Below are 26,749 nucleotides of genomic sequence, written 5' to 3' on the forward strand. Positions count from 1 at the left end.
TGGATGAAACTGTCAACTTTATTTTTATTCACAGGCAATTCCTGTACTCTATGACTTCCCACAGGTTTGTGAGTATACACAATTAATTACAGCATACTCGTGCTAAATTTACAGCATTAGATATTACTGTTTTTCTTTGGGAAACAGTGCTTTTTACTCACAAAGATTTTTATTGTTCAACATTTAACTGTACTGTCTACATCAAATAGCTCCCAAATGCAACTCATTTCTTTAAAGTGTTAAAGAGTCAAAACTTAAAGAACAAACTTTGGTTTCTTCACTCTTCAACCAATCTGCAAATTAGTCACTGTAATGGAATTCATAAACTTTTTTTTAAAGTTAAGAGTTAGCAAGAGTATTAAAAAAAATCCAGAATTGATGACTCAATGTTTAGATTTAGGATGGATTTAGTAATCACATAGGTGGCTTGTAGTGTCCATCCAGAGATTCCTAAGAGCATTGTGCTTTGAAAAAAATTATCCATCTTGAAAGCTCTAGGTGGTCTGCCAAAATGCCTCTCTCAAAGCAGCAGGCTGTCAGCAGGTGGGGATGCAGGGGAGAGCACTGGCAAGTGCTGCACTGCTCCTGGTCTGGTGCCTCAGCTCCCAGCACAGTTCCAGTACAGTGGCTGACTCTCTCCAGGTTGCATGCACATAAAGTCTGAATTATGACAGCTATGAAAAGTTATCACTTGTATTAAGGGTTACATTCAGGACTGTTGTTTCCATCAATACCCAAGGCACACTTGATTCATGGCCAGGCATATTCTGCAACAGAGAACAATCATGATGAATAACTTTTCAGGTACTGTGCTCTCAAACTATATCCCAAACTGACTGCAGTGGGCTGCCACCAGGAGTGAGGGCAGCAGTTCTTCACCTCCTGAGTTTCATGTACACACTGTCTGAACTACCAGTCCATGAACACATTCCCCAACCTTCTACTTTCTTCTCTCCCTTTCACTTCCCTTGTATGACTCACAAGCTGGGATCCCAACCTCTATCACAAACTCCTGAGATAGAATTCCAACACCATGCTGCCCTTGGCTCTAGTGCACCACCACAGGGGTCAGCCTGGACCATTACTTCCCTGCTTTCCTACCCCACACATGAAGGACATAACACCATAGTCCCTTTCATCACCAGAACCCAGCAGTGCTGTGGTGCTTTGAGACAGTAGCTGAGGGGGTAGCACAGAAAACACAGCAGTTCCCAACCTGGCTTCAGTGTAAGCTCACAGGAGTTACAGGGCAACGCCCTGTCATGCTGTTCTGTTTAATGTTGTGTGCTGCAGTGGGATCCTCTGACTTGCTGTCACCTCCCCTGAGGCTCAGTATGGAAATTAAAGGGTTATGGGGACATGGATCATCATGAGTGGGAAGGAACTAATAAAGATGTTTGTCAAAATAAACATTTCTAACTTTACTGACAAAATTATAACAAAAGCAGAACAAGGGAGAAGCTTTCAGGATAAAGTTTTACCTGCCTATTAGCTTTTGCTCTTTTAGCCACAATTAAAACTACAGGGCATATCTGGGAACCTCATTACCTGTCAATGGGGTATCCTCCTTCACAAAGGTTGACCAAGGCATACAGCTGTCTCAGTGCATACTCATACTGAAATAAACAAACATTGTTAATCATTCAGTGATGAAAAGCAGGTATTGTTTATCCTGACTAAATGGTGGAAATAATTTAGAGCTGCTATAATACCCAACTGATGATCTAGTACTGGGCTAAACGGATCTTCTGCATACTTTGCTCTTTGAACTTCAGGCAATTCAGCCATTCAACTTCTTTGAACTTAGGCAAATTCAGCTGTGCTGCACATTTGCCTCATATGCAAAACCATCTAATCCACTACATTCTTAAAATCCCACAGAATAAAAACAAAAAATCCACTAAAGAGACTATCTCACCTGACATCAGGACTTTCTTACTCTTACCTAAACACTCTAAACTAAACAACAGGACTTGATCCTCAACTGGGATTCCAGCAAGAGCAAACTGCAATAAAGCCTCTAAACTAAAAAGTGGTTCTCAAGAATTTAGCAAGACGATGGAAATAGCAGCAAGGCTACTGCAAGGAATTATGCATAACACTAGATCATAACACAGAAATCTCAATGCACCAAGATTATTAATTCACAGTGGTGGTGCTTGTGTTTGTTTTGTCAGCACAGATGCTTCAAGCACAAATATAACTTTTTTAGCACTGGGATTTATGGGAAGGGAACTGATGGAAGCAACAGCACTAAGTAGTAAAAATTACAGATTATTTTTGGGGTTGTTATTAATACACTTCTTGCTTACCTAAAGATGTAGTAGAAATGGTTTCCTGCTTCCAAAAGTGTTACTTACCCCTCCTTCAAATTTAATCTGTATGACTGCCCCAAGGTAGCTTTTTATTAAAAGCTGATTTTTGCAGATGTGCCTGTGACTTGCTAGTTTTTCTGGCTTGTTTATCAGGTTATATCCAATGAGTGACTCACCACAGGTAAGTGCCAGTTGAAGCAATGAGCTTTGAAGTGGTTCACTGCTGACTGGTAACAGTCATAATTGCTGATAGTCAGTCTGTCTGACAGAATCTGCTTGGTCTTTTCTGTTGATCCTGTTACTACAGTGACTATCTTCTGCATGGACTCTTGGATGAATTCTTTCACCTGTACATAAAACAAAAGGAACATAAAACATGCTTTTTCTAAGTCTGATTTAAAGACTTTGAATAAAACTTCTCTTTCTTTAAACCTTGTTTAACTTTCAGGCTCTTTAGGGAACCAAATTTTGCCATTTATTTTTAGCATAGTCTCTTGACTTTTAACACTCAAATGAAAACTGACAGAAAGTCAGGATTCCTGGAACTCAAAATAATTTACCACCCTTCTACTGTTTACCAGGGAAAGAAAGCACCACCACACCAATACTGACTTCCATTCTGCAGGAGCTATTTGGTTTGGGATGTTTCAGCTCTACTGAGACATGAGTTTCTCTTATATCAAAGATTTAAGTCTTCCCCACAAAAATCCCTATGGATGCAGAAAAGGAATTTCCTGTCAATAAAAGCTGTGAGACTGACTTAAGCACTTGCTTACCTTTGGCTAGATAATCACATTTGAATGTGCCCTGTGGAACAGATCACTGAATTTTAAAGGAAGAATAAACCATCAGCTAGAGGTTACCAGTCTGAAGAGTAGTTTTGTCAACTTTCAAGGATTTTCCTTCTGCCATTGCTTAGGACAGAAGTTAATCTGGCCTGATAAGCACTTCTTTTTTTCTTTTCTTACCTCCAGGTATGCTTTCATCTCTGCAGCAATCTTCTTAGCCTCAGAAATGTCATTGGTAGCCATCAGCTTCCGTTTCATGATTGCAAAGGGCACATCAGGACTAGGTGTCAGGTCATAGTGTTCCACAGGTGGAAGAGAAATGGGCATAGCTTTCTTCCCTGTGCCCTGAAACTGCATCACTTTCATGGAGGAGATGCTCTGAAGGACAAAAAGTAAGAGATGAAAACCATTAATCATCCTCAATAGGGAGTTCTGTCTTTGTCTGCCATGCAAACCTAACTCCCTAAACTTGTTTTATTACAGAAAATAAAGGAGGTCACAGAGCTGTAGGTGTGTATCTCTGTGTGCATGCATATGTTGGGTTTTGTAATACAATGAGGCAAAGGCTGCCATAAATCAGGGAATTTTTATTTCCAAAACTCACTGGGGAGGGAAAGGCTACCAGGTTATGTAACTGTACATTTTTTAAACAAGTATTTCAACTGTTGCATAATGGGACTATTGCAAATGCTGTATCACCTCTTAGCTCTTCCCATTTGAGGGATCATTGCATTTTTTAACATTTCACTAATATTCATAATATGCCTGGAAATGGCAAATACCTTTCTTATACTTTACTCAAGTGTCAAATCACTGGCAGAGCTTGGAGGCCAACTTGTACCCTTATTCCTTGGATTAAAGCACATGCAAGACTGATTTTCTTCAGCATCAGGATCACCACCTCTTAAATGCTGAGAGGTCTTCTAAGAGAAATAGCTCATGACTGAAAATGACTCAATCGACCCTGACAGTTTACAGCTGGCTTTTGTTTGGGTTTGTTTGGTTTAAGGCATGAAAGTATAGGCTATGAAAGGCTTGAAGACACATCTGAGCAGGAAGCCCTCTCAAATACATACTCTGTTTCCATACTGCATCACATGGCTGGTGTTGGTGCGTTTCTTCACCAGCTGAAACTGCTTGTGGAGTGTTTCTTTTCTTAGATCCTCCTACACGAAGAAAGTTCCACAGATCAAAGATAGTTAAACTCAGCTATTCTAAAAATGCATGGAAAGCTGAAAAGGGTCTTAGCTGTCAGTGGGTAGAAGGAAGTATAGGGCAAGAGCTACACAACCTTTGAAAGACATAGAAGTAAAAACTGAAAAGATTTGACAGCATATTCTCATATTGCTTTTAGTAATACCATCTCCCAGCAAATGGGCAAGAAGGGAATGGACTAGCATACAAATCTCAGATTTGTTCCATTAACACTATTCTCCATTATACTAGCAAGTGGTTAGCCACAGTTCAGTGGCAGACATACAACTTACTGAATTGCCCAATTTGTTTAGCATCTTTAGAGATGTGGTCTCAGATTAGCAAATAAAGATTATGTGAAGTTGGAACTAGCAGTTAGATATTTTCTATCTTATAAATAACAAAAGACAATAATATTTCTGAAAGATGCTATTGGAAGTAAATTAAGGAGCTCAAACAAATAAAGATTATATATGTCATTCTGAGTAGTAGATAAATACTTTTACCAATCTAATTTGTTGATTTTAGTCTTGCATTAAGCCAAATATTTTCACAGATCTTGTAAAAGAGCTATGCTTAAAAATCCTAGTGATCTTTTTCATGCATGAAATGAAGAAAATTTAAGTAACTTACCATATCTGAATCTTCCATCCAATTCACACTGTACCAGTCCCCAAGATAAGTCTGCCTTTCATCATCATAGTAACATGCATAAGATGACTCTTTGGGATTAGCAGCTGTTGTTGCATAAACTGTAATATAAATAGTAAGGGGGTTTTTATCTCCTTTTTTTAAAATCTCCCCTCCCCCCTCCATGATTTAATACTTAGCTGCACATTATATATTTGTCTAAGTATTTTGCCTTTCAATCATTTACTTCTAAACAGCAGGAAGAAAAGAAGCTTGTTAATCATTCTGTTCAGTCACCCTCAGTATTGTCCTAAGAGCTTCCTCCTTGCTGCTAAATGTGGTCTGGGGTGTCTAAAAAAAAAATCCTGAAGGAAAAATCTACTATTCAAGAACTGCCTGAAAGCACTGTGCACTAACAACTATCTATACATTAATTTTCTTTATTACAATAATGAGAACTTTTCTCCAAAGTTGAAGTGACTCCCCTAAAAATCATCTTTTCTTCCACATAGTGCCACCTTCTAAGTAATATACTTTGTTGGATAATGCTCTACACTGAGGCAAAAGTAAAATAAACCTACAACATCTGTCCTGAGCACACCGTTCTCAGCAAGTTATCTCTAACAAATGTTGTGAACACATATTTACAAGTATCAAGACAAAAGCAATTTTGGCTGTTTGCTGAAGTTGATACATAGCATAACTTCAGTGTAACTGAAGGAAAATCCATATTTTACAGTGAAAGTGTAACACATGATTTTATAGAGCTATTGTGTTGTTTCTACTCAGAATGCATTGAAAGTTCAAAAGTAAAAAAAAAAAAAAAATCATGAATCTTGTCTGTGCAGTAAAATGTTTAGCTTAGCACCCTTCAAAATGCTTACTAAGTAACCAGTTAAACTACTTAGCTCATCAGTGAAAAATGCCAAAGACAACTTTGTACTCTAATACATAAACTGTCAATTTTCTGCCTCTCTAAGTTCTGTGGCAGAGCTGGTTGTAAAACCAGAGTCCTCAGACTGGAAATTTCTGATAGTCTGACAATTTGAAAAATATTGAGCATTTGTCTTGGACAATCATCAACAGGAAACTTTTTGTGAAAAAGAAAAACTGGTTGTAAGAAATCTTGGTGGGACCCAGGGTCAAACATCCAGGACAGGCACGTGGCTGGTCTTCTCTGCAATCACATCTTCAAAACCACAACAGCAAGCACTTCCCCCCCTGACATCAAAATAGCTGTTTCAAAAGGTTGTGATTCCTCACCCTAACCAAGGCTGAGCTTCCAGCTCTGCAGCAGAGAGTCTGGAAAACCAGAAAAATCCGAGTTCCACATTTTCTGGATAATTGTGCAAATGTGCAGCAAAACTGCCTGCAAGTGGTGTTTCTCAACTGCTTTGCTACTTGATGAAACTGAGAGCAGGAACTTCACATCTATTAGCAGTGCTGAGGCTGAAAAATGTCTGCATAACCAGGGCAACCACCTGGCTCCTGAAAAGAAATACTTTTTCAATTTCTCATTTCCAAAAAACTGAAAGTCTTTTCAGTCTTTTGTAAGACTATCTTAAAAGGAACTTCCTGTAACTGGAAAGCATTACTTTCTAGTGCTCCCCTGCTAAAATTCTACATAAAAATGCCTTGAACCTATTCTTGTCACAATCAATGCTTGTTTAGGTCTGTGACAAGTTGTGATATTTAAGCCCAGTAAGTTAACTGATTGCTCACCATTGATATTATCAGCTAAATGATTCATCATAGATCCAGACTCACATGCTTCAATGTAGAACACCATCTGTAAAATAAAGAATAAATCAGAGACCTTAAGAAATTCCACAAGGAAATGGAAAAAAGTTGTTTGGTGCTTTTTAGCTGTAGGTACTTGGCCTGTACTGCTGTTCCTGAAACATAAGCTATAGATAATGCTACAAAACAATTTTACATTTTCAGAATTAAACTCTGTAGAAAGGGGAAAGAATAATAATGAAAAGGTGTTATTAACCTCTACAGAGCCCCCAGGGATCTACTGGCTATTGTACAAAGAACAGATCAAATATATAGTCACTCTACAGGAACAGCAACATGTTAGCATTGAATGTAGTATCTCAGGAACTGATGGCAGCTGTGTGCTCCTGAACACAGCCAGCCATAGCAGACATTACCACAAAGAACTACTTGAAAAAAGCAGCAGTAAAATGTTCAAAATACTCTTTTTTTTCTGCTTAATGGCACATGTGATGAAGTAACTCACAGAATTTGCTGACAAGTACAGTCTTTTAAACTATGTAAGTAACTAAGAAAAACATGAGGTATATACAAACTTCCTGTAATAACAGTGAAGTCTGAAGTGAACAAAGCACAGGAAGAAAGAGTCAGGTACAAATTATGGGGGTGCAGCAGTTACAGATGTTGTTTTTGTAGTCAGAATATGCAGCATTAGCAAAAACAGTTACATTACATACTGACTGCAAAACCAAGTAAACTATTTATGGACAATCCAGAACAGATAAATCCTTTTAACTGCAAAATCCTAATGCAAATTTAACTGCATGCAATAGATTCTTCCTACTTTGAACCAACTCTCAAAAAAAAAAAAAAAAAAAAAAAAAAATCTCTCTTCCATGCCAGCTGCTCTTTTAATTCAGAACCTCTGGTATGCTCGTTTACCTTCCGGTATTTCTTGTGATGATACATGTACCAAATAGTCTTATTCAAGTCCTTCACATGGAGCTGTAAAATAAAAAGGCTTGTATTAAAACCATTTATGATCAATGACACACAATTCACTTAAGAATAAATACTAACTGTTGTGAATATGTACACTATTTTCCCAATAAATTTATCTGGTCCTTTGCCCTTCTGAAGTACAACATTCTAGCATTTACCACTCTGGAAAAGATGAGTAATGGACCCAGAGGATACATATGGTGCACCAGAAAGTCAAGTCACACCTTTGTGAAACAGTCTGCTAAGACCACAAAGTCCAATGAACTATATAATAATTTAAATTTCAACTGAATGTTACAGATTCTAACTGGAAAAAATTCAAAATACAGTGATGAGAAGAATAATGCTCTTTTTCAGCCTCACCCCTCAATATAGCAATGCACTAAATATTCTCATGTTTTATATTTATTAGTTATTATTTTAATATGTCACTAAAATATGGGTTTTATGTTATTCCCAAAATGCTTACATCATCCTCAGGAAAAGCCAAAAGTCCTGGAGCTCCATGGTCAGTGAAATAAACAAACACATGATCCTTGGGACCACTGCAATGAAAAACTGAAAATGAAGTATTTTTAACTACTCCAACCTAATCTTCATTACAATAACCATCTGCTTCTCAGTGCCAAGACATGTCTATATTTGAAAATAACAGAGCTGAAGCACCTCCTTCTCTTAGTAAAACTGCTTTCTCCCAAGCATACTAGTTTGAATCCTTATTACAAGAGATGAGTGCTGGCAAAAGGAATGAAAGCAGGGATATAGGGTGGTCCCTCAAATATAAAGAATAATGGCAATCCCACTTCATGTTCCAAACTGTAACCTGATTGTGAGACAGCTGTTATGTAAGGTATAGTGGAAACACAATTGGTTTTTAATGGCTATGTGAAGAATGCATTATACTGTGGGCATTTGTAAAAGTCTGGTAAAAATCTAAGTTATACCAAGGCACCAATAACCCAGGGATAAGGAAAAACCATAAAATAAATCATCTCTTTGCTAAGACCCCTAGGCATGTAAGGACTACTGTGGCCATAATCAGCCACACAGATCACCCAGCAGTGTCAGCTTACAGCTCCAAGAGGAACTGATGCATGTGCACACACACCCATGAGGACAGACTGGCTTTTGCATCAGTGGCTCTGCAGACACTTGACACTGAGCACTCACAGGCTCTGACACCCTCACATTTGTGCAGCAGTTTGCTGTACAGTCTGATTCCACCCTAAATCAAATAGAAAAGTGATAATTAGGTCTTGCCCTAAGAGCCAGAAAGGAATTTTCCTTTCAAAGTGTATTGAGGGACAATTAAATATAAAAGGTGTAAAAAGATCAAAAGGAGTGTCCAGGCCTTTCTGTTCCTCTGTACCAGAGTCCAGAAATCTTTACTTGCTTTTGCTCTTTGTTCACAGCAAACAGGTACAACTGCAGCAGCTCAAGGGAATATTGTCCAGCCTTCTGCCACTAACCTACTGGTCAGGGATCACCTTAAAGTCCAGCTGGAAGCCTCCCAGGGAAAGGATAATTGAGTTCTTGTCCCACCCAATAGCAAAAGTCAGGCCACTTGAAAATTCAAACAGAGCCTAATAAAGAAGGGTTGGGTGTTACTTTTCAGGTTCCTGCTCTTGATCCTAAGTGCAAAAAATTTGACCAAGATGGAATGTAAACAATTAAGACTTTTATTTGTGGGTTCAAGTGTCTTACTGAGTGCATCAAGAGACATTCCTCTGCATAGCTACTCCCTTATCTGAATGGGAACATCAAGCTTTCACAGGTGAGGTGTGTTCAGACATACATCTCTTAAAAACAAAAATTGCTTCATAGTCACCTCGACTCATTCCGGAGCACAACCTGGTAATGTGCAGTAATTTACTAACATATTGCCTACATGTGTTGCATATATCATTTACAAGCTCAGTTTTTAAAGATGAAGTTTAAACAATTCAGAGCAATAATTTATTTGACTATTGTCCTGCTCCTTCTTTTTTATTGTTCTCCTCAGTGCCAGGGTGGGATTCTTCTGTTCTGTTTCATTGCTATGCCTCTAAAATCAACTGCCAGATGAAGAGAGACTTCACAGTTTTTCTTTAACATAGTTAGTCCTTCCAAATTGTCAAATTTAAATTCTTAAAGGTTTTACAGTAATTCCTCTACATAGAAAAATACAATATTATATAGCTCTTTACCACAGTTAGAAATATAGTACAGCTTAGTAAGGAGGCATCATACCTTCCCATCTCAAACTCTACAGAAGCAAGATTAATAACAGACACTAGGTATCCTTCCAAGAAGACTCCTTATTAGGCCCTGAAATATATTAACTACATTCTTGAACCATCTAAATTATATAAGCCATTATAACCTACCATTAACTACAAATCTTACATTCCTCTTAGACAATCTATAATTTATTATTCTTAATATATTAGAATATTACCAAACTTAGAATCATCTGTGTAACTCAGTTTACAAATAATTTAAGCATAATACATACTTAAAAGTTTAATTGCTCATATTACTTTTTCAGTCACAAAGACTTTTTTTTTTTGCATTTATTATAAACTATAATTCCATTTCATTGGGAATGGAATTATGTTTTATATTCAGACTTGCAAAAGATATTCAGCCTTGCAAAAGACAATGGTCTAAATAATAAATACCTTAATACAGTTAATACTATGCTCTAATCAAATATCAGCAGTTGCCTTCTTGTGATGTGTAGTTCAAGAATATAGAACCACTGTATTTGTAATGTGAAGGACCTGGAATTGCCATCAATAATTTTTCTGGATTTTCAAGTTGCTCTAATTTACCCTATTCTTTTGTTGAAATAAATGTCAATTTACAATTACACATGCAATTATTTTCCAAATTAAACTTCTCTTACCTTTTCAATACTTTTCCTGATCCCACCCCCTTCACTGCTTCACTATCTCCTCTGAGAACTGCAAGAAAATTCTTAGGTGTAACATCCTAAGGATTTGAGAAATTAAAGTTAGATCAGATCATAAAAACAACAACAAAATCTTCATTTAAAAAGATCGGTTCTTGAACTTAGAATCCATGCAGGGATGACAAATTTAGCTGGCCATCCTTTTCAAGGCATCCTTATCTAATGAGCCACTTGGCTGCTGAATTACGAAATCACTGAGTGACTAGATTACTGCACTGATTTCATTAAACAGTTAGTTTTACATAGCAGTTTTTTAGACTGAGTTACAACATTTACAATCCGAGACCTTTCTTCCTTTTATTTCATATGTCAGCATGGAAACAGTGTAAAGGTTCACTTTTATGACCAATGCTTCACTTCAAAGAATTTATCGTCTATCTTCATCTTATGAACCCCAAACTTCATGCCAAATCATCCAGGTGAATTAACTTGACACTTTATACTATGTGGATTTTGGAGTGTGAGCTACAGGGTGAAAGAATTTATTCACACATTAGATAAAGCTGAACCTTCCCCAGGGAAAGGGATTTTGTTCCTACCTCCTTTGTATAATCCTTGGGCACTCCAGCATACACATCTGAGCCATTAGGTCTGTTGATGACAATGCCTTTGGTTGGATTTCTGAAAGGTAAATGGAACATAAACAGGAATCATAAGCCACATGTCATGCAATGACCACAGAACAACCAGGGGCCAGCTCGCCTGAGAGCAGGAACTTGCACCATAGGTCATTAAGTGATTTCAGAATATAAAGGGCTTTGCACTTCAGTCAGTTACCTATGTTTGTCTCAAGTGTCCTTACTCTCAGAGCACATTCAAGTATTCTGCCTCAGATCATGTCAATTGATCTGAAAATGTAGGTGGATGATCTCTATCATCTCCCTCCTTGCAGTCTTGCCCTTATTCCCCTTAACACTTTGCTCCCAGTGCTGCTGTGCCTGTAATGTCTGCTGATTTTGGGTTGTTTCAGAATTAGAGGCTGTATAAATCAACTGTTTCATACAGAAAGCAATTATATGCTCTAGACAGTCACCCAGAATGGGATATGTGCCCATCTTCACTGAATGTACGTGCTGGGAAGTAATCTGATAATATCTTCCCAAAAAAAGAGCCCTGGAAGTCACACACAGACCTCCCCTAAACATGTAGTTTAGGTTATTTATCTGCTGCACACTGTTATGCCTGGCAGTTAAGACCCCTTATAACTCTCATGACACAGCTCTGCAGTCCTCACTGCCACACTGATGCTGAGCTGTGGACTAAGGCTTAGAAAGCTCAGAACACATTTCAAAGGACAATTATTGTGCTGATGGCTGATGTATCTATGCATATCACAGGTGGTGTTAAGGGTTTTTCTTTCAAAACTGCTACAAACTCAAAACACATTGGTGACTATGGCATGTTTGTAGTAACCATATAGTTTTTGACCAGAGTACACTCATCACTTACTCCTCATTATCAGCAATGTCATCATACATCATGACAATGATCTGCTCATCTGGAATTCCATTTCGGTGTACAATCTGGTACGCATGGCACACATCTGCCTGAAATTAAGCAAATTTTCATTACTAGTTTTAACAGAAATTTTATCTTTGATACCAGAAGCAAAATAGCCTTTCAGACCTAAAAGCAGGCTATTGTCCAAAACAAATTGCATTCCAATATAAGAGACTGAGGGTTGCTAGAGAGCTGAAATGCACAGATTAAACCAGAGCTCATTGCCTTTCTCTAATTAGGAGCAGTAGCATTAATAGTAGAGACTATGATTAATATCTCTCCTTCTGACCTATTTTGATCTCTTATTTAAACAGAAACCAGAAGTTACTTCAGACTTGGTACAGATAACAAATGTAACATGAAATTCTCTGCAATATTCTGCATTGTGTGAGAAAATCAAAATGAAAATTCTGCAATGACAGATAAATCCAAAGTGTGCCAAGCAGACAAAAAGAGTTGGATTTCCACCAATTTCACTTAATTCTGCACCAAACCTGCACGACTAAGCATTGAAGACTGTCCATCCTTGACTTAAGCAAGGATTGTTTACCAATCTCATCAGAGCAAAGATTTCATTAAATCTTGCCTTACACCGAGATTGGAATTTGGGGTAAGGAATATTTCCTTTTTAATTACATATTTCTAACTCTGCAGAGCACCAATTTCAGGGCACAACAGATTTCAGTGGAAAACAGAATGCAGAATTTCTATTCAAGATCTTTTCCTGATTTGCACAGGATATGAATAAGCAAATTATATTTACAGAACCATCTTCCCATGATGCTGAAATAACAATAGCCATTAAAGTGATATTACAGTAAATGCAAAACTATCAGAATGCTAGCCTCTTAGTAACCCCAGCCCAAATGATTCTGTTCCTTAAAACAGACAGTCCCTGAATGGCCTAAGAGACATTAACAATCATTCCTAAACTTGAGAACTACAACCCACCACATGCTAGAAAAAGCTGTGCAGGTTTAATGGAAGAGATCTCATCTAACAAATGCACACTCCAAATGCAAGCAACAAGCAACCTTTAAAGCTTACTTGTGTTGAACTAATCTAATTTGCTGATTTGGAAACCAAATTGATGTGGTTTAAGTGGACCAATCCTTGAACTTCTAAGTGCAGATGAAACTGAACAGAGAAGATAGTGACAAGATTCTGTGAAGGGTGAGGCACATTCAATGCTAATGAACTCTCCAACAATAAAATCTCTTCATGTGACTAACCCTGAATGTTAAACTGCTCTTACTACAGCAGTTCCATTTCCTATTCATATGTCAGCAGCCTATGTTCTTTTCCACCCATCCCAGACAATCCCCCAGTTAGTTTTCCATTTCCTTATATGTCATTATACCAGCTGCTGCTGCAATGAGTCAAAATATTAAGGTTAAACAGAATTAGGAAGGCATCGCATACAATATGAAACAAGAGCACAGGTTTGACCAAGAAGATACTTGATAATCACAAGCAACCCAAGCAGAAGTAGAAGAAAACACTAATCAGAGCTTCTTTTCACTGATTGATGAGTAGATCATAGATCTCTTCTCACTCTCAAAATAACACACACCTCTGTGATGCTGACAGAAATCTTTACAGGCTGGCAACACACAAATTCTTAGGCATGCAGGGAGACAGTATCACCATATTCAACCAGCAAGTGCCTGTACTCCTGCAGACATGTGGCTGGCCAGTAGGGAATTTAGTAGTGTTCTCAACTGATGCTAAGTACCCAAAATTAGTTAAACTTTGTAAATGCATATTATCAGCTTTTTTTTGTTTTCTTTCTTTCCTTCTGGTTCATTTGCTGTTTGCTCAATATGTTCTGTCTTAGCAAATAAGACAGATCAATGTAGCCAATTCCCTTCAATCTTAACTTAAGCCTGTTTGGGGGCTGTCCCAGCCTTTTAAGGCTTTTGCTAAGAGAGCTGTACTTGCTAGTAGCATAATGATAACACTAGCAAAGGTTAGAGAAGCAAAAACATGTTTTCCTGCTAAATTCCATTGGCTAAAATAGGACAGTTACAGTAGAATTGGCTGACCCAGTCACCTTTGACACAGCTCATGACTGGTTCCTGTGTACACATAAAAAACCCATAAATCTCTATAAAACCAGAGTAAAAAAGTTTGCAGCTAGAGCAGGGAGGTGTATGTGAATCTAGAGCATTTCCTGTTTATGTGTAAATGTCTCTCAAATACTGCTATTAGAGCCTGTTTCTCTCAGAAATATTTCTGGTGTATCTGTACCTGTAAACCATTCAAAAAGAGACAGCTGTTCACTTGTTCCAGATTTCTTATTGGTGCTATTCTTGCTAGTTTAATATGTGAAATGCATGCTATGAACATCTACTGGATAAATTATCACTAAATCATGTTTTTGTAACTGTGATTTGGGTTAGGGCAGCACACAGCACAGGAAAAGCTGCATCACAACTGACCTTATGGGCAGCTCCAGAATGGACACTGTTAAAGGCATGGTTCAGACCTTTCACCCCCTGGTTAGTCTAAACCTTCTGCTACATCAGCAAATCTCAATTGAAGGTCTCCTTAAATAATTAACTCCTAGATTTTGAAAGCATGGGGGTCAGAGTGTGAATTATCCTGTTTTCCTGGCATCCCTATTTTTCTCTGCCATACATCTGTTTACACATTTGAATGACACAGTTTTTAAGCAAACTGCTTGGGGGGATTTTTGGATAAATCAAGTTGTTTGTGACACAAGCTTGCATAAATAGTTCCTAAAGGGAAAAGCTTGGACATGTGTGAAATTGGTTACTTCTTGTCTTATGACTGCTAGGTTCATGGCTGAAAGAACTGTCAGCTTCACCTCAAAGCAGCATGATTCCCACCACAGCTGTGCTGAAATGTCACAGCCTAAACAAGACTGAATTCTAATATAGAAACAAAGTAGAAAAATATGTCTGAAATGCCAGCCATGTCTTACTCCTTTGCTTAAACATACATCAGTGAATCTGCCCAAAGCTATAACTCTATCAAGAATTTAGGAAAGGTTTCCTGAGAGCTCAGTTTAAATTTTGTAAGCACAGTGAGGAAATGTTAATTGAAGCAATGCAGTCAAGGCATGAATAGGGTCTGTTACTACAAGACAAGAGAATTTGAGACTGTCCTGGAATAAGATACTGCTCTGGCTGGTAGTGTCTAGAACCCTGAAAATACAGTCTCTGACCCACAAAGCTCAGTCAGTATAAGGCTAAAAACAACAACTGAAAACAGACCCATGTATACAAATTCATATTTTTTAAATTTTAATTTGACAGACTTTTTCAGTGTGGCATTTCTCTTGAGGATACACTCCATCTTTAGTAAGACTCTCATTTCACACCAAGCTTTCCCACAGACTATGTGGTTTTGAGCATCCAGGAAGCACAGGTCTGTCTCTTTTTCTGATCTAATATGAAGCCAGATTTAGATTTGAGTTAGCTGGTATGTTCACCCCACAGAAGAGCCAGACTATTTCTTCTAATGAGAACTAGTTTGTTGAGTCATTCTCTAAATCTGCCTAAAGTATTTAGTACTGTATTTGCTCATGTATGCCACTAAGCTTTCCAGAGGTATTTTATCCAGCTCTTTGTGCAGTAGAGAGCTGAGCCACTTTCCCTAGGAACAGGGGCAGTACTCTTGAACAGCAGCCAGTCTGATAAAGCTGCTACAGAGAAGAGTAACTGCTGAGGAGGAGAGAGGAGCACAGTGATAGCCCTTCCACAGGCCAAGCAACTCTAATCAAAGCCACTACAATAAAGATAAAAGCACCAAAGAACTGAGAAACACAAGCATAAAGCAATATACTGCAGTGACAGTAAGCCTATCAGACAAAAAACACCTATACTATATACTCCAAAAAACACCTGGAATTTATTTTAGGAACTTGATGAGATAAATGTATAAGATAAGTTTAGATCATCCTGATTAGGAAGAAGTCCCAGTTCGTCACAGTAGAAGCAACTGCCTGCAAGGTGTGCATCTTGCTCATATTAAGTGCAACTTGTGGGTTTTTTTCTTATCTTTTCTATCTTTGGTTTGTATTGATAGTGGATCCTGACCACTGATAGTGGATCCTGACCACTGACAGCTAAATAACCAGTTTAGGCAGAGTTTCAGATTCCTTGAGGTTACAGGTGCAAAGTGTTTCCTGGGTCTGCAAAGTCCTTACAAACTTATTATTCCTGGGATCTGTACAGCATTTCATGTATGAAATGTGACATTTTTGAATATGCAATCTATTTCTTCTGCTTTTGTGGTTGCTTAGTCAGATGAACACATTACCACCAGATAATTACTGTGGCAGACAATACTGTATCCTTTAACCATACTGAAGCAGGCAGTATGCAAAACAACTGGAGCTCACAAAATGAAAATGCAACACAAACATGCAACATCATGTATTAACTGTACCCTGGCTAGCTGAACTGAGCAACTGAAACCCAAAGATGTGTCTGCTGAGTTCTCAAATTACAAAGGGACATTATGAGTGCTTGGTTGCATGTAGGGAACAGCAACAAGTCTGGTAATAAAAAAAGCCACACTGAGTAAGCACTGACTGGAACACATCTACAAATCCACTTGTACACAGGCTAGGCCAGAGAAGTTGTGGGGAAGAAGGGTGATGGCAGGAGTGAAGTGAATTAGAGTACAATGTATTTTCCTCTGCAGTTTCTCCCTTGAAAAGCAAAAAATTACACAAACGTGCAATCCTGGAGCACTGAGAGGTGTGATTCTACTGCACAATACCACGTGTTTCTATGTGTGCTCACCACGTGTTCTGAAGCACAGAACTGAAAAACCAAGTTCTATTCCTGGTTCCACTGTAAGTGACCCGGGCAAATAATTTAATTACTTAAAATATTTTTGCTTCCACCTCTGGAAGGTAGGGAACACTAACAAAGACATGGTGATCAGTCTGCTTAATGTTTTCAAAAAATCTGTTAGACCTCCTCAGATTACTGTAGCATATTTCCTCCTCTGAGTAACTCTCCTAAAAGTTAGGAATCTCTCCAATTTTTGGATACCCAAGGCATCCTTGGATGGCACTTCATGGCATACACAAGAGAATTTCCCATGACTAACTGCTGCTCTGTCTCACCACATATCACTGCTACCACACAGGCCCTTTAGACTAGCCACAAAAGGCCACTAGGCAGAACAGCACAAGCTGCTGGTGTGCTGCATCTTGTGAGAATTCAGCTTTTTCATAACCAGCTAAGATGCACAGTATCTTGCTCAGGACAGGCAAGTAAGAATCCAGTCTCATTCTGAAGGATCCTTCATACAGACCCTTTTAACATGGTGCTTTTGTAACTTTAATAGGATTATTATTGGTGTTCTAATTTTCTTACTTCCAAATGTTAATACCTGAAGAAGTGGTAGTTTAAAATACAGAGATTTCTATTATTTAAATACAGAACAATCCAACATGGCAGATATTTCACATTGTTAGTTGACATCTTCAAAATTAAGATATTTAAAGAAATCCTGTTCTCATTTTTCTAACATTGAAAAGGAATTATTTAATAACTACCTGCAAAGCATGACCACACTCAAAACTTACTAGGTTTCTGTGAAACTGGTACATTCCAAAGACTCACTCATTGCTGGACACAAATATACAAGTATGGATCTTGTGTTCTTCATAATCCTATTTCACCTGGCAGATACACTTTCCATTGAAGGCTCACTGACAAAGGGATGAAAAACTGTGCCCAGGCAACTAAGTAAAGGAATTCTCATGAGCCACAACTTCAAAATTGTAGTTTTATTTAAAGAATGAATGCTGTGGTATGAACTCCTCCTAGAATGGAAGGGAGCCAGCTAGACTGGTTATACAGCAATAACAACAAAAAGAGCACAGTCAGTAATTAAATTCAGACACCTCAAGACAGGCAGTAACCAAGTACAGCAGTAGTATTTTCATCGTTACCCAATTTCAACTTTAAAACTCTTCAAGATTTAATTTGAAACAGGAATAGTTCATATTAAGGCTATAATATTATGATTATCATGTGGTATCTACAGTATAAGGATCTGGCAAAATCCCTAAAACCAGTTTGTAACAGTTTTGAGTTAGCATTTGCCAGTAAGAGGTTGTTCTCCAGACACAACAAGATTGTCAGTCTGAATCATCTAGTTTAAAGCTCATCACTGTGCTAGAAGTTACATAGTGATTGTGAGCAGAGAAGGAGGAGAAACATACACAACTCAGGGTGCCCAACACACAAAAAGCTCATTTGTTTCTCAATGAAGCCTCTCTGTGTTTTACAGGCAATTACATTAAAAATAATAAATATTTCAGAAGTTCCAGCATTCAGCAAATCAGCCAGTACATTTCATACAACTCAGTTTTAAAATGCTGATTTTGTACACTAACATTTAACCAACAATACCATAATAACATTTAGAAATATATAAATATACACATAAATCAGAATTAAATTGATCCTATTCTCTAGGAAAGCCAAGTTGCAAGTTTAGCACATAGATGGCATTTGCATAAATTAATCTGTTTAAGGGATTGTCCAGCAATTCCCCAAGGGGAAAATGCTGCAGAAGTTTCCTGACTGCTGATTATAAATCCTGAACTTAATCAGAGTTAAGTCACTTGGATTTAATCACGTCCATAATGACACCCACACTCATTCCACAATTTCACAACACACTGGCTTTCCCAGCAGTTAGACTTGAGAATTCAAATTCCTTTTCCTCCCTTTCTGCAACTCACTTTGTTCCCTGCACTCTGTTGCACTGTATATTTGTTGTGCCAACATAATTCTGAGGCCATGCTGTTGAACACAGTCAGCAAAGTGGTTCAGATTAAGAGGAACCCCCTCACATGTCCTCCACACCTCAAAACATTTAGTGCATTTGCAGCCTTCAGAGATTTTTTTAACTAGAAAAAAAGGAAGCTTCTCATAGCATAATGAAGAGAGGGGAAAAATGGACAGAAGCATGCACATGTCTCAAAATGAGGTTTACACAACTGCAAGTTTAGATTAGATCCTCTAGCCTAGTTAGTAATTGAGTATTTACCCTAAAAGGCACCAGTCTCCCAGGACGCAGAAGTGTGATTAGAGGAAGAATACTCCTCCTCTAATGACAGCTTTTTCATGAGGTCAGAGGCAAGAAAAAGTTGTATAGAAAAAAATTTTTTTTTAAGAAGTCACATAGTAAAAAAGAGCAGGGGAAGGGAATACTTGGGGTGGTAACAAGAGCAGGTTCTGAGTGAATCTTGCAGCTGTTTGCTTTGAAAACTTTGCACACACCTGGGAGTCCAGAAATAGAAGGACTTGCTCAAATGACAGAAGGTCTGAACTAGCCTAGGTGACAGGCAGCTATCACCTTCCTGCAAGTCTGGGAGCCTGGAGAGCATCAGCATATGGAACTATGGCCCTTACCTGGTGGCGATAGTTGTACCAGCCATTGGAACCCGCAACAATCACCACCCAGTGCTTGCCTCCATCTTCAGGATCTTCCATGGGGAATGTGCTGATGCCCAGAGCACAGCCCAGCAGCACAACTGCTTTCAGTATCATCTCTCTTCTTTATTTATCCCACAAACGGGAGGAAGTTTTCCTAATGAAAAATTTTGAGAGAAATAAAGGAGAGGACATCAGTCAATGAACAAATGCAAAACAAACATCAGCAGTATCACAACTAGAAGCTTCTCTTGCTTGTGGGGTTTTTATGTTTCTTTCACAGACCATTTAACCCACAGTACAATTTCTGGTCATATCTTCCTTTAGCACCAAGCTGCTACTAGTTACAATAGTTTTTTTGTCAGCTTTCATATCTGACTGAAAGCAATTCTGAATAGGACAACCAAGTTGTTCAGCTCCCTCTGGTTGTTCTGTTCTATAATAGCTGGCAATGAATATGTCTCAAACACAAAGCAAGCCTTACTATTAATTACTTCACAGATAAAACTCTTTAAAACTATTCTCTTGGTCTCTGCTTCTGTGATTCCCTGTTTTTCACTCACTTGCAATTAGCCCATTACTACTGAATCAAATCCCAGGTGATGTAGGATACTAATGACATGCATCAGTGCTGGGAAGCTGGAAGGCCAGAGTGTCACAAAAGCTCTCTGTGCCCACAATACCAAAGAGGGTGGAGAGAGGCTGTGCCACTGTTCTGCACAAGATAAAGCCCTAACTACTGGGGCTGGGGGGAAGTGCAGGCTGTGAGAGCCTCATGCTATTTGTGCAATGTGTTACTCTAGTGGAGAGCAAATGTGAACCAGTACCACATGAAAGAGCAGAACTTTTGCCTCTTTTTCTCAATGGTTAAGTGTTTGCACAAGGTGCACAGTGAGAAAATTGCATCTGAGCCTGTGAATGTCAAATTTAGAAAAGCAGAGCACAGGGGAGGTTTGAGCCCATGCAGAAATGGCTCTTTCTACTTTCTTGAGAGGACTACAAGTAGGGTCCTCACTAGTGCATGTCCTGAGAACCTTGACTGTCTAAAAAAGCATTTATTCTACAAGCAAACTATCTGGCCATATTTAGTCTCAGGTTTAAGGTCTGCTTTTGAAGAGGGGTTGGTGGGAGCAGGCAAGTTTCATTTATTGGTCACAGCCTCAGGTCTGCTGCATCCAACATGAAATTCTTAAAGCAAACTGCCCTGATGAGTTGCATGTTCCTGGCTCATGTATAAAGATTACATAGTTCCTCATGCACTGAGAGATGGGATTTTACACCTACTCACAAAAATGAGACTGCTGCAAGGGATGGAAGAGGTGTTGTAGTAAAAGGCAGAGTAGGCTACTTTAACAAGGCTTTCTCTGAAATAAAAGCTGGAAACCCCCAAACCATTCAACACGGTCACAAGGCAAAATGTCAAAACCAGCACTAAACCAAGTAAATGGTATCTAACTCAGCCTCAGTAGCCCAGACAAAACCACCCATCTGCAGCCACCCAAATGAGGCTGAAACAGAAAAGCAGACAGCTAAGACTCCTAACCTAACACACAGCATGGGTTCAATGGCCACTATGATTTAGTATTGTAGGCAGTAGTATGAAAAATACATATATGCATATATTATACTATATATATGCATATTTAAAAGTTGGGGGGTTTTATCCTTTATAATGGAGATAGCACAAAGTAAAGGAAGTAATGACAATCAAGACAGAACATAAACTGTTATGAAACTGCTTCTTCCAAAAACTTATCTTTCAGGAAGAAGCCACTCCTGTCACTGCCAGTAACACTTGAAGCAAGAATTGCTCCAAGTTACTGTGTAACTTAACAATTTAGGGTTTGTTGAATTATTACCTTCTTCAGCACTCAAGCAGATATGAAGAAATAAGCAGATTTTTTTATTAGATGATTATACTCTCCCATATTGAGCTGGAATTGTAAAGTTTTGTCATTGTTGCCTAAGAATGTGGCTTTGTATAGCAACTCTGCCTCATCTATAGTGTCACTTCTTCAGATGGTAAGACAAGTAACATATTGTGCTGAAGATACACTTTGTGTACAACATCCATAAAACCTGCCTATTCTGTTGTCTACAGCCTGGCTAAGATTCAGATCAACCTGTCTAGAACTTTTGTAAAGTGCCACAATACATCACAGGCCAATGAGCCTATTCATTTCCAATATTCAATTTCAGGTATAAACAACTCCTGAAATATTAAGCAAGAAAAGAAAATCAGTACTGTTTGGACAATCTGCTTAGAAATCTTAACTGAGTTTTACTTATTGGAATATTGAGCTGAATTTTCTGCACACAGATCCCTCAGAGCTCAGTGTCTGCCTCATAACATTTCTCCAACTATAACATGAATTATATTTATGTGAAAAAAAGAAAAAATATTTTAAAAAAGAAGAAAATTAATGGTTCAAATAATTGCTGGAGATCCTTCCACATAATGCTCAGCTCTTTGAGATACCATTCATTAGAATCCAGGGCATATAAATAGAAACTGTACTGGTGCCAGCTGTTCACTGGGCCATATAACAAGATGGCTAATTTCAAGGGAAGTCCTGGCACAGAGACATCCATCACATAGAAGCAGGCACTATCAGTTACTGAAATACCAGACAACTGGAAAGAGTCTGACGGGATTGTCTTTCCTGGTGAGTTCCTGACTACACTAACAAGGATCTGCAGTTCTCAGGCCAGTGCCTGTGCCACACACAGATGTGCCACACACCAGCACTGCACTCTGCCTGCAAACAGCCCCACAACAGAAAACCTGAGCCAGATCAGGAACACAGCCTTAAACTACCAGCCCCTCCATGAGGGATTCAAGAATCTTCCAGGTAGCACAAGGGTATCCAGGTACTCACATTCCTCTCCTCTGCTGACACAAAAGTTGTGATTGATGAAGAACACCCAGGGGAAAAAAAATAAACACCAAGAAACATTACACTGTACTAGCAAATCATACATATTTTGTCATGGATTGTTTAGAATAGAAAAGAACCTCCTCTTTGGCACAAATTAATGACATATAATCTCTCTTATATGTCTTGGCCTATACTATAATTAAATTAACACCAGAAAGAAGGGAAAAAAATGAAAAAAAAAAGCATACCACAATGGACTAATAAACAATAACTAATAAATGCTCAGCTTCCCAAAGTTCTCTAAGCAGCACGTAAAAAAGATTAAAATACCTATATTAAGTGCAGTGGGAACGGGTCTTCATTGTTTGTTTCTAACTACTATTAAAAAAAAACCAAACCCAAAGTACAAACAAACAAATCATCATCAAACAAAACAAATACACTCATATTTCTACTTGTTTTAAAGAAGGCCTCTGAGAGCAAGTGGGCAATTTAAAAGGCTGTGTTCAGGGTTGTGCTGTAGTTCTTGACCTACAGTGGAGAAGAGAAAGTTCCCTATCACATGCTTTGTCTTCAAGCCATATTAAGAGAAAGCAGCTCAGCTGACCAGCTTACCACAGGTACAGAAAAGCCTTTCTCTGAAGATGCATCACGTGCAATCAATCCTAAATCACATGCAGATGAATTCTAAAAATTCACTACAAGATCATCTTAGAGCTTTGCTTGAACCAGAAAATATAAGATTTGATCAGCTCTTCCTGGTCTTTCTGCCAGAAGAGTTAATTAACTTTGCCTTGAGACCATGCCAGGATGAAGGCCTGTCTCAGATGCAGTGGGTTCAGACCACCATGTACATATGCAGGTAAGGCTGCTGACAGTGTGCACCATCTGTGCAAGAAGCACATCCAGAACTGGAACAATTCACTCTTAAAACCAGTCTGTCCTGACAGAGGTACTGTGACCCCTTCCCACAGCTGGCATACATCTCTGACTGGATAAGAGAGGGATGCTTAAGAAAGACCACATCTGGAAATGGCTGGCTGCTGTTAGAACAGCAATTTTCTGGCCCATTGCCTGAGTTCACAGCTTTCCTGTTGGGAAACAGTCCTTTAAGATCAATACTCTTAGAACAGGATACCACTCTAAAGAAAGGGTTTTGAGTTGATCCAAGTATTTTCCACTGGCTTTTAAAGCAATATTGACACTTCAGTAGCTTGCACTCCAAATACCTTAAACACAGTCTCCAAGAGCTATATAAACAGAAACTGTATCTCTATTTTACTTGTATGAGAAGTACACTAACAGTAACCTTATTGAAAAATAGCAGCCTTAAGCTGATCAGATGACCATTAAAGCTTTTCTGTGGTCTTTCTTAACAGCTCACTTTTTGTAACCACTAGCCTTCCAGATTCCTGAATCAGCCACAGTTCCTTTCTCCATAGAGTGCTTGCACATTTCCTACCACTGTAATACTTAGATGCTGATTTCCACAAAATATGTGACAGTCTTCCTCATGGGAAACTGATGTCCACAGTTGTGTCAGCAATGTTCCACCTGCATGCTGTGCTGGCTGCTACACTAAGGCACCTAAGCCTGTGATTAGGCCCCTGCACAAATAATCTGATTTTTTTTCTGCGCTTGCGTTGTAGAAAGAAACAAATCTTTATCACTATAAATTCTGACAAGGTACATTTTGAAGGACATTATGGTCCCTGCTGCAAAACATTTCCTTACAAAGTCTGCTAGTAACCATCCTATGAACTGGCTTAGTATGACTAGAACTCATAGTAAAATATTTGTGTCCTGGTTTATGGCAAATTTGGGAGGGAACCTCTGAATGGGATCCCTCTAGGAAACAGATTCAAGCAGTCCTTCCCCCAACTGGTTAGAGGAAAATTATTTCTGTTTAGCTACTAAAGACATACAAGCCACTTTTACTGTAAAATCCTAAAAATCCCATAAATTTGTGGTTAACTCAGGGTGATTCTTCATGTTAAAAAATTGTATTTAAAAGTAATTATAAATAAAGTTAATTCCCCTGTCTTCAGGTTTACTTTTCTCAGCAGCAGAGGCAGTACAATTTACTCGAGAGTAAAAAAAAATCCCAAATCATTCCTAGAATGGAATACACCATGGAATAAGCTAATACACCTGGCTTAGGGGATTTTTTTTCTCTACACATTTCAAAATACCCAGATTCAAATCTCACAAATCTTAAGGCTTCAAAAAACCTGCTTCTGCTATTTACCTTCTTATCTGTCTGCAGATGTACAAAGCCTCTGTCATCACGTTCTGAGAGTAAGAAAAAATAAGTACTGCAACACTGCATGAGTAATTTTGCTATATTGCTTGAATTGGCATGAGAGGTGCAAGGGTACAAGAGTAAGTCAAATAAGGGTAAGAATGTCTGCTCAGCAAATGTGGAAATGTTGGGAGCACAGTGAGAATGAAATTCTGGAGAAGTTATTGCACAGAAATTCCAGTATGAGATTACACAAGAGTCCTGCACTCCAAGTATCTTTTACTATGGTTTATCTTAGCATTTCAGATCTTGGCTACAATATTTATGTTAACCCGCAAATACGGACACCCAACACAGTGTCGCTCCATCCTAACTGGGAACTAGTGGTGCTACTAGCTCGATCAGAGCCTCTTGTCACGGCAAGGTTGTTTATCAGCTATAAATAACCAGCCACAGCGCAGCACCTTTCAGGCATCACTGGCTCTCAGCAGAAACCCCTGAGCAGTTACTCCATCCCTGTCTCCCGTTAAAAATGTATTAATGGTGATTAAATCTAAGCCGCTGCCACCGCTTTCTCTCGCACCCCCCCGATCTCCCCCCTCTCCTCTGCCGGCCTCGGAAGGAGCCGCTCTGGCTCCCGTCTCTCTTCCAGCAGCAAGGGATCAAACACAGTTCCTGGGCCAGGCGTGCCGGTCCCGGGACCACCCGGGGCGCCGGGCGAAGCTGCGGGGGCTCGGCAGCGCTCGGAGCCCGGGAACGAAACCGGCACCCTCGGCCGCTCCGCTGGGAGGCGGCGGGGCCGCTCCCCCGCCTCTGCCTCTGCGGCCGGGCAGCGGAGCGGGCCGTCCCCTGCTCACGGCTCCCTTCGCTCAGGCGCATCCCGCCTCCTCCCCCCTGGCCGGAGCCCCCGGCCAGCGCAGTCCCGCCGCCCTCACCACGCCGCGCAGACCAGTCGCCGCCGCGGCCGCTGTGATTGCGGCGAGCGCCGTGCGGGGCCAGGAGACCGCGGCGCGCGGGGGGCGGGCCCGGGCCCGGCCAATCGCGGCCGGGAGGAGGCGGGACCGGACAATCGCCTGCCACACTACGAGCCCCAGCAAGCCCGGCGCACCACTGACTCGGCCGGCTGTGGGCCCTGCGCGCAAAGCTTTTTGGGACTTGTAGTTCCGCGGCCGCGGGGTGAGTGGCGTGTGTCCCAGGAGTCCCGGGAAGCTCCTCTCGCGTGGCCCGGGAGCGCGCTGCGGGCGCGCCGGGAGCCGCCGGGAGCCTCCCGGGCCGTGGAGTTTGCGCAGCTTGGCCCCGGGACGCGAACGGGGACAGGAACTGCCCTGTGCCTTCGGGGCAGGATGGAGGCAGGAGATCCAGAACGGGGAGGCAAAGGGATGTGCCACAGGGAATCCATGAAATGACGGAAGAAAACGAACGGCCCGGATGGTCCTTGCGTGTCCCAGCAAGGATGGCGGGGAGCGCTGGCTGCGGGCTGGGCGGGACGGGGCGGAACCGCGAGCACCGGCAGAGGGGCTGGGGCTGAGCCCTGACACCCTACCAAGATTTCTCCGTTCCTAGTGAGAGAAGAAAAGCAAAGATCCTCTGTGAAAAGTACAGACACGTGTTTATTCGCCTAATAAACCACATACAAAGCGCACCAACTTCCTCATTGCATACTATGAAAAACACTTGCATATCTGTAGAAAAAACTCCAACACCTAACTTTGCATTTTGTGACCAACTGACTGTTTTTGAATGTCTGCGGAAAGTCATAGCTTTTCTCTGAGTCTCCTATTTGCACTGTCTGCACCGACTCAGCTTTGCTTATGATCACAGATGTAAAAGGTCATTACAGGTTAATCATCAATGCTTTTCTGGAGCTAGCATGATCAGTGACCTGGCATACCTCCTGACACAGTCAAGCTGTTAGAATTCGGGTCACTTCAGGAATCACCTTCCTGAGCTGACAAAGATCACCATACTGATTATCCAGCAAGATAAAAACACAAGCCGGGAATCTTAGTTTTATCTCATGTTATTCCTAGTAGTCAAGTGGGTTAAGCTTTGTTTTATTATCCTCCTGCCCTAAAAGATATGTAATATCACTTAAAA

The 26,749-nt window shown here is 39.8% G+C and overlaps 1 protein-coding gene across 3 annotated transcripts; it reads right to left on the bottom strand.

The window, feature by feature from the left end:
* On the bottom strand, positions 1–25,714 carry LGMN (legumain). 3 transcript variants are annotated; one of them, XM_079308134.1, is made up of 14 exons: positions 25,588–25,714; positions 19,511–19,688; positions 12,051–12,148; positions 11,141–11,222; positions 10,536–10,621; positions 8,118–8,193; positions 7,589–7,651; positions 6,650–6,716; positions 4,931–5,049; positions 4,180–4,269; positions 3,284–3,481; positions 2,492–2,662; positions 1,549–1,616; positions 1–767 (listed from the first exon to the last, which is right to left on the bottom strand). In XM_079308134.1, exons 2-14 carry the CDS (start codon positions 19,646–19,648, stop codon positions 728–730), a joined length of 1,296 nt encoding a protein of 431 aa, XP_079164260.1. In that variant the 5' UTR covers positions 19,649–19,688; positions 25,588–25,714; the 3' UTR covers positions 1–727. The 3 variants fall into 3 exon arrangements, with proteins under 3 accessions (XP_079164260.1, XP_079164262.1, XP_079164261.1); XM_079308136.1 differs by lacking the exon at positions 25,588–25,714 and adding an exon at positions 23,026–23,049; XM_079308135.1 differs by lacking the exon at positions 25,588–25,714 and adding an exon at positions 20,095–20,237.
* Between the last annotated feature and the right edge of the window lie 1,035 nt (positions 25,715–26,749).

This window comes from Erithacus rubecula, assembly GCF_903797595.1.
Source record: "Erithacus rubecula genome assembly, chromosome: 6".
Taxonomy (NCBI): Eukaryota; Metazoa; Chordata; class Aves; order Passeriformes; family Muscicapidae; genus Erithacus; species Erithacus rubecula.